Below are 19,898 nucleotides of genomic sequence, written 5' to 3'. Positions count from 1 at the left end.
GTGAGCTTTACTATTGCTCCTACAAAGGATAGTAATTGCATCTGATACGTTATAGACCATAATTAAAAGCATGTCATGGGACATTGCCTTAACAGTTGTTTGTTCAACGCTTTTCTTTACAACCGGACGGTAGTTTATCGAAAGGTAATATACGGAGCAAGTATACTGGACGTGTTGCTTTCTCAATACAAGGTTAGCAAGTAGGTGACACAAAACCATAAGTTTTGAGCTAAAATTTTCAAATCTGAAACCCACCAAACCCACAAAAATATTTTGCAAACACCGGTGAAGGGTTATTCCGGAAAATTTATCTAGGGTAAAAACTAGATTGAATTTTCAAAAGATCAAATGTTTTCATAAAGATCCAATTTCTTTAAGGATCTAAATTTTCATAGTCATGTGGGACTATAAACCACAACGTTACTACCATTGTTCATACCGCCGTACAGAATTCACTAATGTACAAAGTGTGAAGAATAAAGAAGTGATTCTAGTATTTTTATTTCAAGACTATATTGCTTGAGGACAAGCAACGCTCAAGTGTGGGAATATTTGATAATGCTAAAAACGAACATATATTTCATAGCATTATCCCTCAAGAAAGACAAGCTTTTAGTTGCAATTGTTCTATTTACAAGTAATATTCGTTTAAATAATAAAAGGTGAAGACAAAAGACAGATTCGATGATTTGAAGACGCAAAACGACCAAAAAGCTAAAAAGTACAAAGTACAATCAAAGTGGTTCAAATTATTGATGAGAAACGTCTCAAAATTGCAAGAGTACAAGACGCAAAATGCAAAGTACAAGATATTAAATAGTACACAAGGACGTTCGAAAATCTGGAACCGGGACCTAAGTCAACTTTCAACGTGCGACGTAACGGGCCGAAAATTACAAGTCAACTATGCACATAAATATAATATAATATATAAATAATTCTTAAAATTATATATATTATATTTATATTTTAAAAACCATCGGCAAAGCTAGGATCCAAAGTGTGAGCTGGAATCCACAGCTCCGCACTCGCGGAGCTTCGAAGGCAAGAAAAACCGCACTCGCGGAGTGCACATTATCCAGATGGGGCCTATAAAAGGCAACGCATTTTGCTGAATTCGATACATCTTTTTCTTCTTCATTCACTCGTATAATATATATATATATATATATATATATATATATATATATATATATATATATATATATATATATATATATATATATATTATAATTTTAATTTTAATTTTAAATTCTAATAATAAGGGTATGTTAGCGAATGTTGTAAGGGTGTAAGTCAAAACTCTGTCCGTGTACCACTACGCTATTAATATCCACTGTAAGTTATGTTTAATTTTATTGCTAAATTAATGTCTCGTAGCTAAGTTATTATTATGCTTATTTAAGACGAAGTAACCATGATGTTGGGCTAAAATATTAAAGATTGGGTAATTGGACTTTGTACCATAATTGGGGTTTGGACAAAAGAACGACACTTGTGGAAATTAGACTATGGGCTATTAATGGGCTTTATATTTGTTTAACTAAATGATAGTTTGTTAATTTAATATAAAGATTTACAATTGGGCGTACCTATAAATAACCATATACACTCGATCGGACACGATGGGCGGGATATTTATATGTACGAATAATCGTTCATTTAACCGGACACGGGAATGGATTAATAGTTAATAGACTTATTAAAACAGGGGTGAATTATGTACAAGGACACTTGGCATAATTGTAAACAAAGTATTAAGACCTTGCTACAGTTTAAGTCCCCAATTAGTTGGAATATTTGACTTCGGATATAAGGATAATTTGACGAGGACACTCGCACTTTATATTTATGACTGATGGACTGTTATAGACAAAAACTAGACGGACATATTAAATAATTCAGGACAAAAGACAATTAACCTATGAGAATAAACTAAAATCAACACGTCAAACATCATGATTACGGAAGTTTAAATAAGCATAATTCCTTTATTTCATATTTAATTGCACTTTTAATTATCGCACTTTTATTTATTGTCATTGTATTTAATTGCACTTTTAATTATCGTACTTTTTAATTATCGCAATTTTATTTTATCGCATTTTTATTTATCGCAATCGTTATTTATTTTACGCTTTAAGTTATATTTATTTTTAATATTTTACATTAGGTTTTAACTGCGACTAAAGTTTTAAAATCGACAAACCGGTCATTAAATAGTAAAAACCCCCTTTTATAATAATAATTGTAATATATATATATTTATTTACAAATATAGTTTTAAAAATATAGCGTTAAACTTGGCGAGTTCCCTGTGGACGAACCGGACTTACTAAAAACTACACTACTGTACGATTAGGTACACTGCCTATAAGTGTTGTAGCAAGGTTTAGGTATAACCACTCTATAAATAAATAAATAACTTGTGTAAAATTGTATTGTATTTAATAGTATTTTGTTGTAAAAATATAACTATTTCGTATACACCTCTACGCACATCAAATAGTAAATATTAAATAAAAATAAAAGCATATAATAGCACAATACTAACTTAAGGGCAATTTTGCAATCTTACAGCTAGGCCCAATTGAGGATGTTACACAACCTTTCCTGTGAGAATCATAACCAACAAAAATACACTTTCGAGCTTTTGGGTCAAGTTTGGTTCGGTTAGCTTTTGGAACCTGAACATGACAAATAGAACCGAACACCCTAAAATAGCTTACATTAGGCTTTTCACCATAAACTAGCTCAAAATATGATTTTTGTGTACCTGGCCAAGATGGTAACCGATTAGACACATGACAAGCACATTGAAGTGCTTCCGTCCAAAGCTCCCTAGGAAATCCTTTGTCATGCAACCAAGATAAGCATATCGAAACAAGGTAAGAAATCTTCCATTCCGAAACACCATTTTGTTGAGGAGTATCCGGACAAGTCATTTGACGAGAAATTCCGTTTTTTTACAATAGGTAAAGAAATCATTTGACATGAATTCTCCACCGTTATCACTCCTAAGAGATTTTACCTTTCTCCCAAATTCGGATTCTACCGCTTCTTTGAACTCTATGAACTTTGATAAGGCTTCACTTTTCTCCTTTAGAAATTTCACCCAAGTGAACCGAGAATGGTCATCGATTAACACCATGACATAGCAATGACTGCTATAACTTGGTGTTCTTGTTGGCCCCATCAAATCCGTATGAATTAAGTCAAGCAAACCTTGTTTTCGGTTTGTTGACTTCTTATATAGAAGTCAGTGTGACTTTCCATATTGACACCCTTGGCATATTACCTCCTCACGAACATTCTTTAATTGAGGAATACCATCTACTAGCTTATGTGAGAATATATTTTGTAACATTTGATATCCCACATGGCCTAGTCTTGCATGCCAAATAGCTCCGTTGTCGGTTTGACTTATTTTCTTCACATAAGCCTCACCTGCGGACAACACAAACAAAGAACCTTTCTTTTCTCTCGTGAAAAGAACATCACCCACAATCTCCTTGACATTCTCAATGACTTTCACATCCGTTGGACCAAAAAGAACATGCTTTCCAGATTCGGTAATTTGAGGTACCGAAACTAGATTCTTGGTCAATTGAGGAACAAGATAAACATCTTCCAAAGTAAATGTATCATTACACTACAAGAAAAATGCTCCTATAGAACCTTTTTTCTGGGACCTAGTAAAATATGGTCCTAAATGCTACTTACATAGGACCAAACAATATTTAGGTCCTTTTATGAGCTACGCTTTTAGAGTATGGTCCTATTATGAGGTACTCTTTTAGAGTAGGGTCCTATGATGAGATACGCTTTTAGAGTAGGTCCCATAATCATATATTTTCATAGGATACTTGAAAAGTAGATCCTAATAGAGGATCTTATAAGACATTTATTTGATAGAGTCTCATTATATGTTTATGTAATAGGACATTTAATATGAACGTCATATTAAATATATCTTTAGAGGCCAATTATTTTCGAGAGTCTTATTAAATTGTATCATGTTAGGACTTTTGGTACTTATGTCCTATAAATTTATGTTATTAAGACACATTATATGACGGTCATATGAAATGTACCTTTATAAGACGTTTATTTGTGTGGGTCGTGTCATAGTAGAACATAATAGGACTTAATATGACTGGTTGATATTTTTCTGGCTTAATGGTCATATGATTTCATATGACACTTTAAGTATGAACCATAAGATAGTACTTTATAAAACATTTATCGGCATAGTGTAGTATTACATGTTAATTTAATAGAACACCTTATATAAAAGTCATATGAAATAAACTCTAATAGGACATTTATTTGTCATAGTCGTATTATAACATAAGCTAACAGGACATATGATATTATGTTGTATCATTGTAAAATTTTAGGACACGTTAATTATAATTATCATATGATTTCATAGGACACTTTAATTGTGAATCATCAAATGGAACTTTATAAAACAGTTAAAGATTTAGTGTCGCATTATGTGTGAATTTAATAGGACACTTTATAAAAAGGTCATATGAAATAAACTATCATAGGACATTTTTTTTCATAGTCGTATTATATCATAAGCTAATAGGACATGTGAAATATATGTCGTATCATTATAAATATTTAGGACACTTTTATTCTTTAATGTGATAGATGAGTTGTTGGGGTCCTAAATATCATATGATTTCATAGGACACTTTAATTGTGAATCATAACATGAAACTTTATAAGACATATAACGATTTAGTGTCGCAATATGTGTTTATTGAATATGACACTTTATAAAAGAGTCATATGAAATAAACTATCATAGGACATTTATTTTTCATAGTCGTATTATATCATAACATAATAAGACATGTGAAATATATGTCGTATCATTATAAATATTTAGGACACTTTGATTCTGTAATGTGACGAATGAGTTGTTGGGGTCCTAATTGTCATATCATTTCATAGGACACTTTAATTGTGAATCATAAAATGTAACTTTATAAGACATTTTATGGTTTAGTGTCGCGTTATGTGTTTATTGAATAGTACACTTTATAAATAAGTGTTAAGAAATAAAGTATCATAGGACATTTATTTGTCATAGTCGTATTATATCATTAACTAATAGGACATGTGATATTTATGTCATATAACTGTCAATTTTTTGGACACTTTGAGTCTTTAATGTGACGGATGAGTTGTTGGGGTCCCAAATATTATATCATTTGATAGGACACTTTAATTGTGAATCATAAAAGGGAAATTTATAAGACATTTAACCGATTGATGTCGCATTATGTGTTAATTAAATACGACACCTTATATTAAAGTTATATAAAATATACTATCATATGACATTCATTTGTCCTAGTCATATTAGATCGAAACATAATAAGACACTTTATATTTAGGTCATATTAATATAAGTTTTTAGTAGACGACGATTGTTTAATAAGACGAATGAGTTTTTTGTGTCATAATTATTATTATAAAAAGGACTTATAAGAATTTAATTTGGTGATCTTATGACATTGCTAGAATAACATGATTTTGTATTTGTAACTTTCCTTATCGGTGTCAATCTTAAAGATATGACACGTGAATCATAATATTTTGTATTCAGTTTTAAGTAATTACTAGCTTATAACCTGCAAATTCACACGACTATATAAATAAAAAAAAACTAATTTAAAGTAATTAGATTGGACAGATTATATTCGTGCTGCCAGCATAATCCGATCCACATACTGTTTATTCACACCTCTAGACTTCCTTGGTGGTGCCATGGCTACACACACACACACACACAGTTGCACAGATTATATGCCATCTGGGTGTTGCCTTGCCAAGATGCATGTCGGATTTTCAATATCGAGTAATCATTATGCTGATTCTGGCCTCTGCTTCCTTTGTTCCGTTTCTGCTCATCTCCCGCTGTTGATTGTGTTTCCTACTTCCACCTGCTAGTACCGTCTAATTAGTCTATCAACTACAGATTTGATAGGTGCATACCGTCTAGTTTGTCCTTTAACCATGACCCGACTGAAAAATTTCATTACTGATTCACCAGATTTCTAGGGCTGCAAGATTAAATAGAGCTTCATTAGAGTATAAAAAATAGTCAAACCAAGTAAAATGCTGCAAGATTAAATAGAGCTTCATTAGAGTATAAAAAATAGTCAAACCAAGTAAAATGTTACTGTAAACACATGATCATTAAAAAAGACGAAATCAATTGCACTACCGGCATATTTTAGGCTACCAAATAAATATTCCACCATGGTCCATACAAATGTATGCCTGCATCTTCTAGTTATTTCTTCAAGTCACCAGGCTATATAATTTTAATAAATCTAAAGTTATTAGTAAAATTATTTCAAAACTAATAAACATCCCAAAGTCATGGGCTCTCCTACTCCTTATTTAAACTTAGTCATTTTACCTCCCTGCACCTTAGTAAGACAGTTCCAAGAATTTCATCAATTCATCAGTCATTTGCTTAAACAAATAGATTTATCAACTTATAACATAAAGAGAACAACAATTTAATACTAATTCTACAGTTAAGTCGGACCAACTTACACATTAAAAGTATAGTATCATCTCGTCACAGTTCATAAGTAAAAAAAAAAAAAAAAAAAAAAAAAAAATATTCATCATAATGTTAGACAAAAATATATGAAGTGTTATACCATATATTGAATTAAGATACAACACAGTATTCATACTTCCATTTTCATTGTAAACTTGTTTGGTGTTTCGTCACAGTTCAAGGCTTGAGCCAAGTAATGAATTGTTTAGTAGAGAGTACCACTTGCATCGAGTACAATCTATCGCACCAAAGAACCAACTAATAAATTGTAAAGTTATTTGATGTTTGGTCACATTTAACTTGCATTGTACCATTTTCATTCATTACAATTTAATTACAAAAATTAGAAGTGGTCAGTTGAAGTTTCTTACGACATAATAAGTAGCAATACCTATTTCTTACGTGTACACTAAATATTTGGATCAGGTAAATGAAACTAACAAACACCCCAAATAATTAAATAGCCATTATAAATATGCAGTTTGTTATAATTCAGTAGGCTTATAACTACCTTTAGTGGTTTGATTCTTGATTAAGAATACTAATAATGAAGTGTAAGAACAAAGATGATAATGGAGAGAAAGAAGTATAATACTTCATGTAAGTATATTAGAATGGTCTTTTTATCTTGTACATATTGATGCATATTTATACTACAAAGAGTGTTACATATTTGACTTTTGTGAATTATATAAAATTGTTAGCCACCATTTCTTGACTTCTACTTCAATAATTGATGTATTATAACACTCCCCCTTGGATGACAATTTTAGTAGCGAACAACTTGTACTGCCTCGTTAAAAACCTTGCTAAAGAAAAACCCAGTGGGATAAAAACTTTAGCTAAGGGAAAAAGAGTGCAGTATAAGGTTGACTCCCCCTCAAGTAGACATCATTGAGTCGTCACATCTTTTGAACTTGACTCATGCCAATATTGTGAACGTGTGTTCTGGAAATAGCAGTTGACAGTGCTTTGGTATAAAGATCAGCAGAGTTGTTGATTGAACGTATCTCATTTCAATCTGGTTGGCTTTTATAAGATCTTGAGTATCTGAGAAGAATCTAGGGGGTATGTGTTTTGTTCAGTCACTTTTGATATATCCTTCTTTCATCTGTGCTATGCGAGCTGGATTATCTTCATAGATAGTTGTTGAACTTTTATCGCGTTCTAGTCCACAAGAATCAATAATGAGTTGTGTCATTGATCTTAACCAAAAATATTCCCGAGTGGCTTCATGTAATGCAATCACTTCGGCATAATTTGATGATGTTGCAACAAGTGTTTGTTTTTTTAGAACGCCATGATTTTGTGGTACCTCCATTTAGGAATACATATCGAGTTTGAGATTTATCTTTATGAGGATTTGATGAATGACCTGCATATACATAATCAACCAAATCTTGTTTTGAAGCGTTAGAATAAAATAATTTTAAATCGGCAGTTCCTCAAGGGTATCAAAATATGTGTTTGATCCTGTTCCATTGTCATTTGGTAGAAGTTGAGCTGAATCTTGCCAACAAATTAACTGCAAGAGAAATGTCAGGTCTTGTACAATTTATAAGATACATAAGAACCTCAATTGCACTAAAATATGGAACTTCCGATCTGTTAAGATTTTCATGATCTTCGCAGGGATGAAATAGATCAGTGTCAATATTGAGTGATCTAACAACAATGAGTTTGTCTTTAAAAGATGTTTTAAAATCTTTTCGGTATAAGTTGTTTGATGTATAAGTTAACCATTAGGCATATGCTCAATTTGCAATCTAAGGTAATACTTGGTATTTTCAAGATCTTTCATTTCAAAATAATTCTTTAGAAGTTGAATGGTTTCATAGATCTCTTTATTTGTTCATATGATGTTAAGATCATTGTTTTTCATAATAAAATAACATGGCAAATAAGTTTATGTGTATACACTTTTCTTATCAAGTAATCACTTAATCAGTTATACCACATACGTCCTAATTGTATAGACCCATATAAAAATCTTTGTGATTTAATAGAATACATTCCCTTGGGTTTTGCATTAGATGCTTATGATACCTTAAACCCTTCAGGTATATTCATGTATATCACTATCAAGTGATCCATACAGATAAGTAGTTACAACATTCATGAGATGCATTTAAGTAACTATCAGGTTGATTAAGTATCTAATAAGTAATTGTATCCATTACAGGAGGATAAGTTTTCCTCATAATTCATTTCCGGTCTTTGTGGGAAATCTTGAGTTACAAGTCTAGTTTTGCCTTGTAACTTCATTTGCACATTTCTTTTTCGGATAAAAATTCATTTGTATCCCATACGTTTCACATTTTTCAAAGTGATAACGATTAATCCGAAAACTTTTCTTTTATTGAGCGATTCTAATTCAGCTCGTATTTCTCCTTTTCATTGAGCTCAATCATGTCTATTTTGATATTCAATGACAGATTTTGGTTCTAGATCATCATCTTTATTCATGATGTCATTGTAATATTATATGAAAATATCTCATCAAGATTTTTTTTTTTTTTTTTTTCATTTCATTTCGGTTCCATAATATTGCATAATTTATAGCAATTTATGTATTTACATTTATCAATATCCTCTGCAGAAGGAATATTGATTTATGGTTCTTCTTGAACACTTTCTTTTATCTCATTATCAGCTGATTTTCCTTTTCTAGGATTTTTATCTTTGGAACCAATTTGTCTTCCACGTTTCAGATGTGGCAAAGACTCATGAGTGACATTATTGCCAGCTTTTGGAATTTCAATTCGAGCTGGAGCATTTCCTGCTATTATATATGATTTAGTCACTCTTTTGTATCTTTAAATACATAAAGTAATTAATTTGCAAATTCTTGCATATGCATTATTTTTTAACTTTCTTTTCGCATTCTTTTGTGCGAGAATCAACATACCTTAATTGATGTTCATACTATGAAACATCATTTTCTTTATTTTTCATTTCTCCCCCTAATCTAGGGAACAATGTTTCATTAAAATGACAATCATCAAAACGTGCTGTAAAAACATCACCCGTCATGGGCTCAATATATCTTATGATTGAAGATGTTTCATATCCAACATATATTCTCATCCTTCTTTGAGGAATCATTTTAGTGCGTTGTGGTGGTGCAATTTGAAAATACACTGCACAACCAAATGTTCCATTTTGGCTCTCGACGAAAATTAAGTTGGTAGGGGAGAATATTTATGATTTGCACTTGGTTTAATGTGAATCAATGTCGCATCATGTAAATTTACATGTCCCCATATAAATATTGAGAGTTTTGTACTCATTACCAATTGTCTAGATATTAGCTGCAAGCAATAAATATTCAGCTAAATCAATTTTGTATGTACATGAGAAATAGGATGTTCAACAACAATCCCTATAGAAATATAATAATCATTAAATGCTTGAGATGTTAACTCATCAGCATTATCAATTTGCACCCTTTAATGGTGTAATCAGAATAATGTGTTCTCAATTTAATAATTTGTGCAAGAAACTTTGCAAATGCCATATCACGGCTTAATAACACACAAACATGAGACCATCCGCTAGATGCGTCTATTAGAACCATGAAATATCAAAATGGTCCACTTGATGGATGAATTGGTCCACATATATAACCTTGAATTCTTTCAAGAAAACATTGGTGATTTTTCTCAATACTCTTTTCATTAATCACCATATGTGCTTTTCATCATATGCACTTTTAATCGCTTTTAATCATATGCGCTGTGCTTTTCATCATATGCGCTTTTCATTATATGCACCTTTTATCATATGCGCTTTTATCATATGCGCTTTTAATCATATGCGCCTTTTATCATATGCGCTTTTAATCATATGCGTTGCGCTTTTAATCATATGCGCCTTTTATCATATGCGCTTTTAATCATATGCGCTGCGCTTTTCATCATATGCGCTTTTTATCATATGCGCTTTTAATCATATGCACTGCGCTTTTCATTATATGCGCTTTTTATCATATGCGCTTTTAATCATATGCACTGCGCTTTTCATCATATGCGCCGTCCTAAGAGATATATATCTCTTCTTCTATATTACTCTATATTATTATATTATTAATTTTATTATGCACGCTATAAATTCAATTAGGTACCTATATTACTGTACCTGTTAATATTTAAATATACATGCAATCATGCATCACCACTAACTTCATAAATATCCACAAGTTGTTCGTAAGATACAGAGAATTCAATTGATATCAAATTATTATTTTATTATTTCTTTATTATTACTTTGTATTATTGATATCAATTAGTTGAAATTTTTGTTCAGTGCATTATTCATCTATCATTATCTATCATCTTTATGATCATAATTTCTAAACAGTATACATTGATAACCATATCTTCTTTAATGCTGTCCACTATCATTACTTACAGGGGCGGAAGATTCATGTGACAGGGTGTGGCGGTTGCCCCTGCTCATTTTTTTCTTCTAACTAGCGTAATAGCGTTTGTATGTAATGGGCTGGAAAATTATTAGTAGTATTTATTATTTCCCAGCCCCACCCAAAATAATAAATTAAAGGTAATTCAATTGGCCCATTAAAAAAATGTAGCATAATACCTTAATGGTAGCCTATCAGAAAATTTAAACACAAAACTCCAATTATTTTGTTTACGTTTTTGTATATTTGATAAATTGTTTAGACTTTAATATTTGCTAGTAATATGTATGCTATATGCTATAATATTTGCTGGAACAAATTTATGTTTTTTTGGATAAATTATTTTAGTTCTTATCTCTCTTGCCCCCGCAGATGAAAAGTTCAAGTTCCGCCACTTATTACTTATCTATTTTTTTTTTTATTTACTCATTTAGCTCAAAAAAAAAAATGTACTCCGTAAATTTTTTTTTTAATGATTTATTTAACCAAAAGAGTAGTTGGGGTTGCTATGGAGATGCAAAACATTACTACGTTCATATGCTCTTGTTTTAGCTACCGACAATTGCGGTGCCCCCACACATGTGCTTAATAAAATAACTATAACTATTACTTTTATTATTATATTTTTCATCATAACAATTGATTTAATTGACATAAATTTCATAGTAAATCATTCATAGTATCTAATTATTTTATTTTATCTAAACAACTTTACTTTTTACAAGGTAAAGTCCCTATCTTGAAACTCCACCGTCCCCACTCTCACTTTGATTATTCCGAATAGAGGTTCATTATTGTGGGTTTGTTTTTTTTTAAAAAAAAAAATTGAAGACAGCTCATCGAACTTTTAAGTGGTCGGCCATAGTACTACCACTTGCATAACTCTTTTTCTTGGAGATTAATAAAGTAAGACAATTTAATATTCCACATATCTACTTCTACAAAGCTTTGAATTGTGAATATATATACTTCCCTTTTATCTCTTAAAATGACCCGATTACTTCATGTATCAACATAATTTCGTTGGGTATAACCCAGAAAGAAGTAGCAACAGGGTCACGAAAAGAAAAGTATGTAGTAGAATACAAAGGTGTTGGTTTAGTGCTTTGAACAGAAATAGAAGGAAACGATAGTGAGAGAGAAACGGTTTTGATTTGCTAGTTCTTGGTGGTTATGGCTTCATCGAGCAAAAAGGATAATCAGGGGCGGAACCACTTAGTAGTTAGTGGGTGCACGTGCCACCACTGAAAATGGTAAATAAATTAGCGATTCGATACATCCAAAAATTAATTGGTAGATAATATTTGTTGACTGTAGTTACAAAAAAAAAAACTGAGAATTTGAGTTTTCATGGAGGAGAGCGTAAATTTGGTTTGGTGGGGAAGAAGACCCCATATGTCCCATAGCCAATCACAATTGCACACATTGTAAACACTTTTGACTCTTTTTCTCTTACACCCCTACTGAAATGTAATCTTTTAACTTTTCACCCCTTTATTTTTTAAGTAATAAGCTTTTGATTATAAGTATACTTAGAAATCAATATTACAATCTAACATTTGTTTTTATGTTTTTCTTTTTTAATTGTATACGTTTTTTAAGATGCAAAAAGAAGCTGTAGTATTAAATTTTGGTTAAACATCATTATTATCATTGAAATTAAAAATAACACCTAAATTCTTAATATTAGGCTTTTCTTTTATTGATATTTTAGTTACGTTAAATTTTACTCTAAATATATATATAAAGTAAATTTATTATCTGTGCCACCACTGAAAATATTTTCTGGCTCCGCCTCTAAAAGGATTCAATGGTGGTGAAGGTTTCATCAAGAAGGTGATACCCGAGGTGGGTGTTTATATATGCGTAAGTAATATATATATGTGTATCTTAATATCTCCCTTTTTTAAACTATTCCTCTCAAAACAGGTTCATTTTATGATCGTTGTAAAGTCTTGGTTTTCTTGTTAATTAATTAATTCAAAGTAATTTAAATTAAATAACGTCAACAATTTTTGGAATACCTGATGAGTATAACTTAGTGATGGAAGAATCCAAGCTGGTAACTTCTTGATGAGAAGACACATTGGAAGTTTCAGGATCTTCTGACGGTTTCAGCGGCGGAGGACGGTGGCCGGCAGAAAACTTGAGAGGTGGAAGTGGTGGTTGAGCAACTAGAAGAATCACCATGATTATACGGAGCTCTTCGTGCTGATAACGTGTTATAATTCAGTAGGCTTATAACTACCTTTAGTGGTTTGATTCTTGATTAAGAATACTAATAATGAAGTGTAAGAACAAAGATGATAATGGAGAGAAAGAAGTATAATACTTCATGTAAGTATATTAGAATGGTCTTTTTATCTTGTACATATTGATGCATATTTATACTACAAAGAGTGTTACATATTTGACTTTTGTGAATTATATAAAATTGTTAGCCACCATTTCTTGACTTCTACTTCAATAATTGATGTATTATAACACAGTTGATAATATGTGGGTCATGAGCACCAAGGTTTAATGAATACATGAGATTAGAAAACAACAAATACATACAAAAGACCCCAATATTATCAGCAATAAACAAATATGTCAGTCAAAGTTCCTAAGACTAATTGAACATGTGAATCAGGTAAATAAATCTACAAATACGACAAAAAATGAACCCAAAACTAATTCTATATGTAAGTCAGGTAAATGGAACTAACAAACACCACAATAAACATGAGTTCAAATCTAATGGCAATTTAACAATATGATAATAACTTACAAGACAACAACTTTTCCATTCGAACACTCGACTCCATACCAAGAACAAGGGCTTGAATCTGTGGCTTCACCGTCATCATTCCAACTAGACAAATGCCAAACGGGTCATCCTCAATTTGACGCGAAACTTCAACAACGCCAACCCTGAAAAACCATAAATCTAAAAAATTAACCAATACTTGAACTTTGAATTAAATTATACAATAAAAGAAGAAATTAGTTTCAAACACAATTAGCAGTAAACACATATAAAAAAGCCTAGACAATTATACAAAACCTGAAATCCAAATCCTTTAAATTAAATGCTTTATCTATTTGCAGGCTATTATGATTATGTAATTTGAACACATATGTAAAACGAAGCATCAAACCTGAATAAGTTATAATCTTTAAATGCATTGAATGCTTTCACATTCATCATAACCTAGAAAACGAAATTGATGATTAAGGGTTCACAAATAGTGTATTTTATACAATAGCTTATTTCAATAATCTCAACGTATGTGTGAAAAATATACTATGTTCAAGTCGATAGATTCCTTCGTATTGCAATTCTGCAAATATCGATTCACTATTCAAAACCCCCCAAAATATACTAACTTTGTGAAGGGGGTCGGCGGTAGAAACAACGACGGTGGTGAAGGAGGGTACGTTAACAGCATGTTGTTAGTAGCAGCAGCGGCGGAGGTGCTAGGAGCAGCTGCGACGATGTTGTTGGTGGCAGCGGCGGGGGTGGTGGTCTTCTTGGTTGGTCACGTAACTGACTAACTGTTGATCTACAAAGATTAATTTTTATGAAGAATTTAAATTTAAATGAGAGTGAGGAGTAGCTGGAAGTATGGAGATAAAAATATGTTTGAGAAATCTGAAATCGTTTAAAGAGGGTATATCCAAATATTTTGGTGAAAATGGTGGAGGGAACTATTCCGCCAAAATGAAATGAAAAGAGGGAATGCAAAGAAAGTTTGTAGAAAAATGAGGTAATTTGTGCCTGATTCGGGTTGGGTATGGGGATCGGGCGGGTACGGGAACGACTTTTATTTTTTTTACGGATCAGGGTTCGGGAATGATTTTAGACACACACCCGATTATCCGGCCCTGTATACCCGAAAAAATAACCCGAGTTCATATACCCGGCCAGTAACTGATCATTTATATTCATTAATAATAGTGCGTAATATATCCACTTTTTTTCTTCCTATGGTAGAAAGTGGTGATTCGGTGTGTGTTAGGTTTTTTGATGATGGTTCGGTGGTTCAACTGTCCAATAATAATTCTATCCTCGAGTGGTAATCCGATTATCAGGTAGTGGTTCGGTGTTTCCGATGCTCTTGTGGATTTTTTTTTGTGAACGCAAAAATATGGATAAGAGTAGTAATTTATAATCAAAATACCACCGAATCACCAACTTACTTTTTTTAAAGGCAACAAGATGTATTTTATTATACTATAAACATTTTATAAATGTACAATGTGAACCCTACATGAATCCGATAAAACAAACACACCACAACACTGCTTTGATGTAGGGTTTTGGGTTGGGAGTTGACGTGGAGACGATATGTTTGACGAGCTCAATTCTGATGTCTAGTCTTTTAATAAAATGTTTGTTTAGGGTATCATTGGTTGTTTTGTAATAAAATGATTAGTACTGGATTTGTAATAATTAAGTTGCATGTTTAGATAAATGGTATTTCGGTAATTCATGACTTCTGCTCTATTAAAAAGAATACAAGGTGTTTCACTAGTGGATCAACGAACAACCGAACCACCTCCGGACCACCACTGAACAACTGAACCACAACCAAACCACCGTTGAACCACCATCAGATCAACTGAACACCACCAAATCACCAATGATCCATTACCGGACTAACGGACATCCGATGATGCATATTATAGTATTAAGTGTTGAGCCATTCAGAGTTAAAACACTATATTAATCATTAAACATCTTGTCGTCACCTTACTAATTTGGAAGATTTAAAGTTGTTATTATACTCGTTAGTTATGAATGACCATCTGAATTCATGGTTAGGGTTTAGCTAGGGTTTAGGGTCTAGGGATTAGAGTTTAGGGTCTAGGGTTTATGGTCTATGGTTTAGGGTCTATGGTATAGGGTTTAAGGTATAGGGTTTTAGGTTTAGGGTCTAGCGTTTAAGGTCTAGGGTTTATGGTCTAAGGTCTAGAGTTTAGGGTCAAGGTCTAGGGTTTAAGGTATAGGTTTAGGGCCTAGGGTCTAGGGTATATGTTTTAGGGTTTCGGGTTTAGAGTTTATGGTTTCGGGTCTATGGTTTATGGTTTAGGGTCTAGAGTTTATGGCTTAGGGTCTAGTGTTTAGGGTCTAGGGTTTCGGGTCTATGGTTTATGGTCTAGGGTCTAGGTATAAGGGTTTAAGTCATATCCGACGACCTTACGGTTTTTCAGGCGATCAATATGATCTTAATGCTGATTCATTGGACCCTAGACCTAGCTTAAAACTTAAAACTTTTGAACAAACGATAAAGTTAAAAGTTAAAAACTAGAACTAGCATTTGGAAAAAAACTCATAGTTTTTTGTCATTTACTAATTTTTTTTAACAATTTCAGCTACACTGTCAAACACATACGAACTACAAGCTACGAACTATAAGCTATCAGTTAACACTGACAAACTACCAACTATCAACTACAAGTTAACAACTAACATCTAGTTTAGCGAAACATACACTTAGAGCAAGGGGAGTGGAGGCCCGTTTCCCATTCGTTCCCAAGCCCGTCGCAAGTCAACCCACTCCCCAACCAAATTTCGATGGTCCGTCCCGGGTTGGTCAGTCGCCTGGGCGACGCAACATCAACGGCCATATTTTTTTTTAATCCCCACTTTCCCCACTTTTATCTATATATATCCAACCATTTTCTCAACCCAAACACACACTCTCAACTCTTCTCAATTAAACACACTAATATTGCTTAAAAATGAATTCTTCAAGTATTATTTCATTGAATGTTTACCACGGTGGAGAGCTCAGCGAGGATTGGAAATCGTATTCCAACTCGCAATGTACTCCGTTCGAGTCCCTCGACGTTAACGGGTGGGACACAGGGCGTTTGTTCAACTACATACGAGAGCATGTCGACTTCGAGGCCTCGGATTTTATGTACATTGTTCCAGAAACTCAAACCTTTGAGTTTCTCACGACTGAACAAGAAAGGAAAGAACTAGTCGGGAAAGCAAAACTCAACGACAAGTCTGTCGACTTGTATTGTATCCACATATGGTCCCGTGAATTCATCCGCCGCCCACGTCCTCACTACCCGCATGACGAGAGTGATGAGGGATACAATAGTCCTAAAACCCCGTGAAAGGCTCGATCGGACGAGTTAATTTTTAGAAAATTTCGGTTTGTTTTTTTATTTTTAGGACTTGTAATGTTTTTTATTTTTATTTTAGGTTATGTAATGACCCGAAAATTTGCGACTAAATTTAAACTTAATCTTTAAAGGATTAATGATTTCGACACGATAAACAAAGTCTGTAAAACTGAATCTCAAAATTTTTGAACTATTCAAGTACCCTTCGATTTTCTCAACGATTCGTGAACAATTATATGTAAATAGATACATATATATACTATAACTTGAAAACGTAACAAAGTTTTCATTGCATAATACCGTACATTAAACTTATTGGTTTATATATCTAATTGAATATATATGAATTCAAGTTATTTAGTAAACGATAGTAACATTCGATTATTGATTTGATTGATATTTAGATAAGTTAACTAAAACGTTTAAGATGAACCAGTAAAACACTAATTTGATAAAGTATTTTCAAATTGCTACAGTACCCAAAATGCTACAGTATTTTCGAAAATCATTATTTGCTACAGTAAAATTTACTTTGCTACAGTGAATTGCTACAGTAAAAATTGACTTTGCTACAGTAACTTTGCTACAGTAAACCACTATTTTAAAAATGTATTTTAACAAATAGTGAGACGATGATTTATAGAAGTAAATGACCAAAATACTCGAAAGTTTAAGATATACTTTGAGTGGTATAGTTTAGGAATAATTTAAGGCTATATTTTAACAAAGGTACGAGTCACGAAATGTAAAATGCAAGTTTTCTCAGCGTACGAAAGGACATTCGAGAAACCGGAACCGGGACATAAGTCAAGTAACAACGTACGACTTATCGGAACAAAAGTTACAAGTTAACTATGCACGTAAATATAATATAATATATAAATAATTATATAAATTAAATATAATATATATTATATTTAAATATGTCGACAAACTAAAATACAAAACAATGTGAGCTGTCCCTGGTCCTCATGCGAGTCGCATGGCCAGAAGGCCATTTCCATGCGAGTCGCATGACTCCAGATTTCAGGCCAGGTTCTATAAATTGCAGTTTTTGGCTCGAGATAATCACACACATACACAAATATAGATATACTCCGTATTATTATTATTATTATTATTATTATTATTATTATTAATAAGATTATTATTAATCTTATTATTTTTATTATTAATGTTATTATTTTTGCGATACAAAAATAATAATGTACATAAAATATTACGACGGAGTGCTGTCCAAGTAATTTTCAAAACGTGTTTCCAAGCGAGCTAGAGCTAAGGAAAATATGGGTTATTGCCAAGGAAATTATGGGTAATGTTCGAGGGTATTTTTGTGAATCAAACCTCGTGTTTATCATCTCCGATGCGTCTACGTGCTTTTCTACAATATTGTATATCAATATTAAATAGTGAGTTTCATTACTCCCTTTTTATATATATTTTTGGGACTGAGAATACATGCGCTGTTTTATAAAATGAATACAAAAACTAAAACTGATTTGAGTGAGTTTCATAAGATCCCTTTTACTCTCTACATTTTTGGGCTGAGAATACATGCAAATGCTTTATAAACTGATTTACAATATTTATATGCGTGAGTTTCATTGCTCCCTTTTTAATTACTTTTGCAATATATATTTTTGGGCTGAGAATACATGCACTTTATTTTAAACAATGGACACAAGTACATACTAAATTCTATACTGAGTTTGAACCGAAAATCCCTTAGCTTTGGTAACTAGTAACTGCCGGTTATAAGAACTGGTGGGCGCGAGTAGTAGTATATGGATCCATAGGGCTTGACATCCCCGTCCGAGCTAGAGCGCTAGCCTTTTAACGGACGTATGCTATTTGAGAAGCGTATACGTTGGTTTGCGTGTATTATTAAGATGATTATACAAAGGGTACAAATTATATAAGCGTTAAAGTTTAGTTACCAGGGTGCTCTGTTATGTAGAATCTATTGATAAACGTTTTTGGATTAAACAACTGAAATCTTGTGATCCACCTTTATATACAGATTATGAGCAACATTAAAACTATGAACTCACCAACCTTTGTGTTGACACTTGTTAGCATGTTTATTCTCAGGTTTCCTAGAAGTCTTCCGCTGTTTGCTTAGATGTTAAACAAGCTATGTGCATGGAGTCTTGCATGACATATTTTTCAAGGAGACGTTGCATTTACCAAATCATCACCATGTATCTTATTTTGACTGCATTGTCAACAGAAATGATGTTGTAAACTTTTATTTATGGTGATTGTCTATATGTAGAAATCATCAGATGTCGAAAACCTTTGATTTAAATATTCATTTATGGTGTGCCTTTTCAAAAGAATGCAATGTTTACAAAACGTATCATATAGAGGTCAAATACCTCGCAATGAAATCAATGAATGACGTGTTCGTCCATATGGATTTGGAGCGATCGTCACAGGTTAGTAATGTTTTTCTTTTTTTTAGAAATCGTAATGTTTTTATTTTTATTTTTAGGAATTATATGTTTTTACATTTTCTATGAAAATGTAATTTTTTTATTTTTAATGAAAGTTATTTTTATTAATTTATGTTATATTTAAAATCATAAAAATAATAGTAATAAAAATATAAACTGACATGCTTAACTGACAGAGGTCATCATTCTCCACTTTTTCTGACTTAGTAAATTAGGCCTGACATGCCAAGTAAGAGTGGTCTTAATATTTTTCACTTATTGTTGGATATATATTAAAAGTTAAAAGTTATATTCATTATAA

At 32.2% G+C, this 19,898-nt stretch overlaps 2 protein-coding genes and 1 long non-coding RNA gene across 3 annotated transcripts in view; all 3 read right to left on the bottom strand.

Annotated features, from left to right (window-relative positions):
• The window catches only part of LOC139866653 (uncharacterized), a 54,354-nt gene extending 51,409 nt beyond the window's left edge, over window positions 1-2,945 (bottom strand). Inside the window, exon 1 of the mRNA XM_071854940.1 lies at window positions 2,777-2,945. Within this exon, the coding sequence (XP_071711041.1) occupies window positions 2,777-2,945 (169 nt within the window). The remainder of the gene's footprint in view (window positions 1-2,776) is intronic.
• Window positions 2,946-3,259: 314 nt separating this feature from the next.
• Window positions 3,260-3,843, bottom strand: LOC139866649 (uncharacterized). The gene is made up of 2 exons (XM_071854938.1): window positions 3,793-3,843; window positions 3,260-3,652 (listed from the first exon to the last, which is right to left on the bottom strand). The coding sequence occupies exons 1-2, from the start codon at window positions 3,841-3,843 to the stop codon at window positions 3,260-3,262; spliced, it is 444 nt and encodes a 147-aa protein (XP_071711039.1).
• Window positions 3,844-5,742: 1,899 nt separating this feature from the next.
• Window positions 5,743-14,702, bottom strand: LOC139869435 (uncharacterized). The gene is made up of 3 exons (XR_011766059.1): window positions 14,159-14,702; window positions 13,789-13,931; window positions 5,743-6,083 (listed from the first exon to the last, which is right to left on the bottom strand). It is a non-coding gene; the product is annotated as an uncharacterized lncRNA (long non-coding RNA).
• Between the last annotated feature and the right edge of the window lie 5,196 nt (window positions 14,703-19,898).

Source organism: Rutidosis leptorrhynchoides, chromosome 9 (assembly GCF_046630445.1).
Source record: "Rutidosis leptorrhynchoides isolate AG116_Rl617_1_P2 chromosome 9, CSIRO_AGI_Rlap_v1, whole genome shotgun sequence".
Classification (NCBI taxonomy): domain Eukaryota; kingdom Viridiplantae; phylum Streptophyta; class Magnoliopsida; order Asterales; family Asteraceae; genus Rutidosis; species Rutidosis leptorrhynchoides.
Note: the sequence above shows the minus strand (reverse complement) of the source record. Positions and strands in the feature narration are given on the sequence as shown.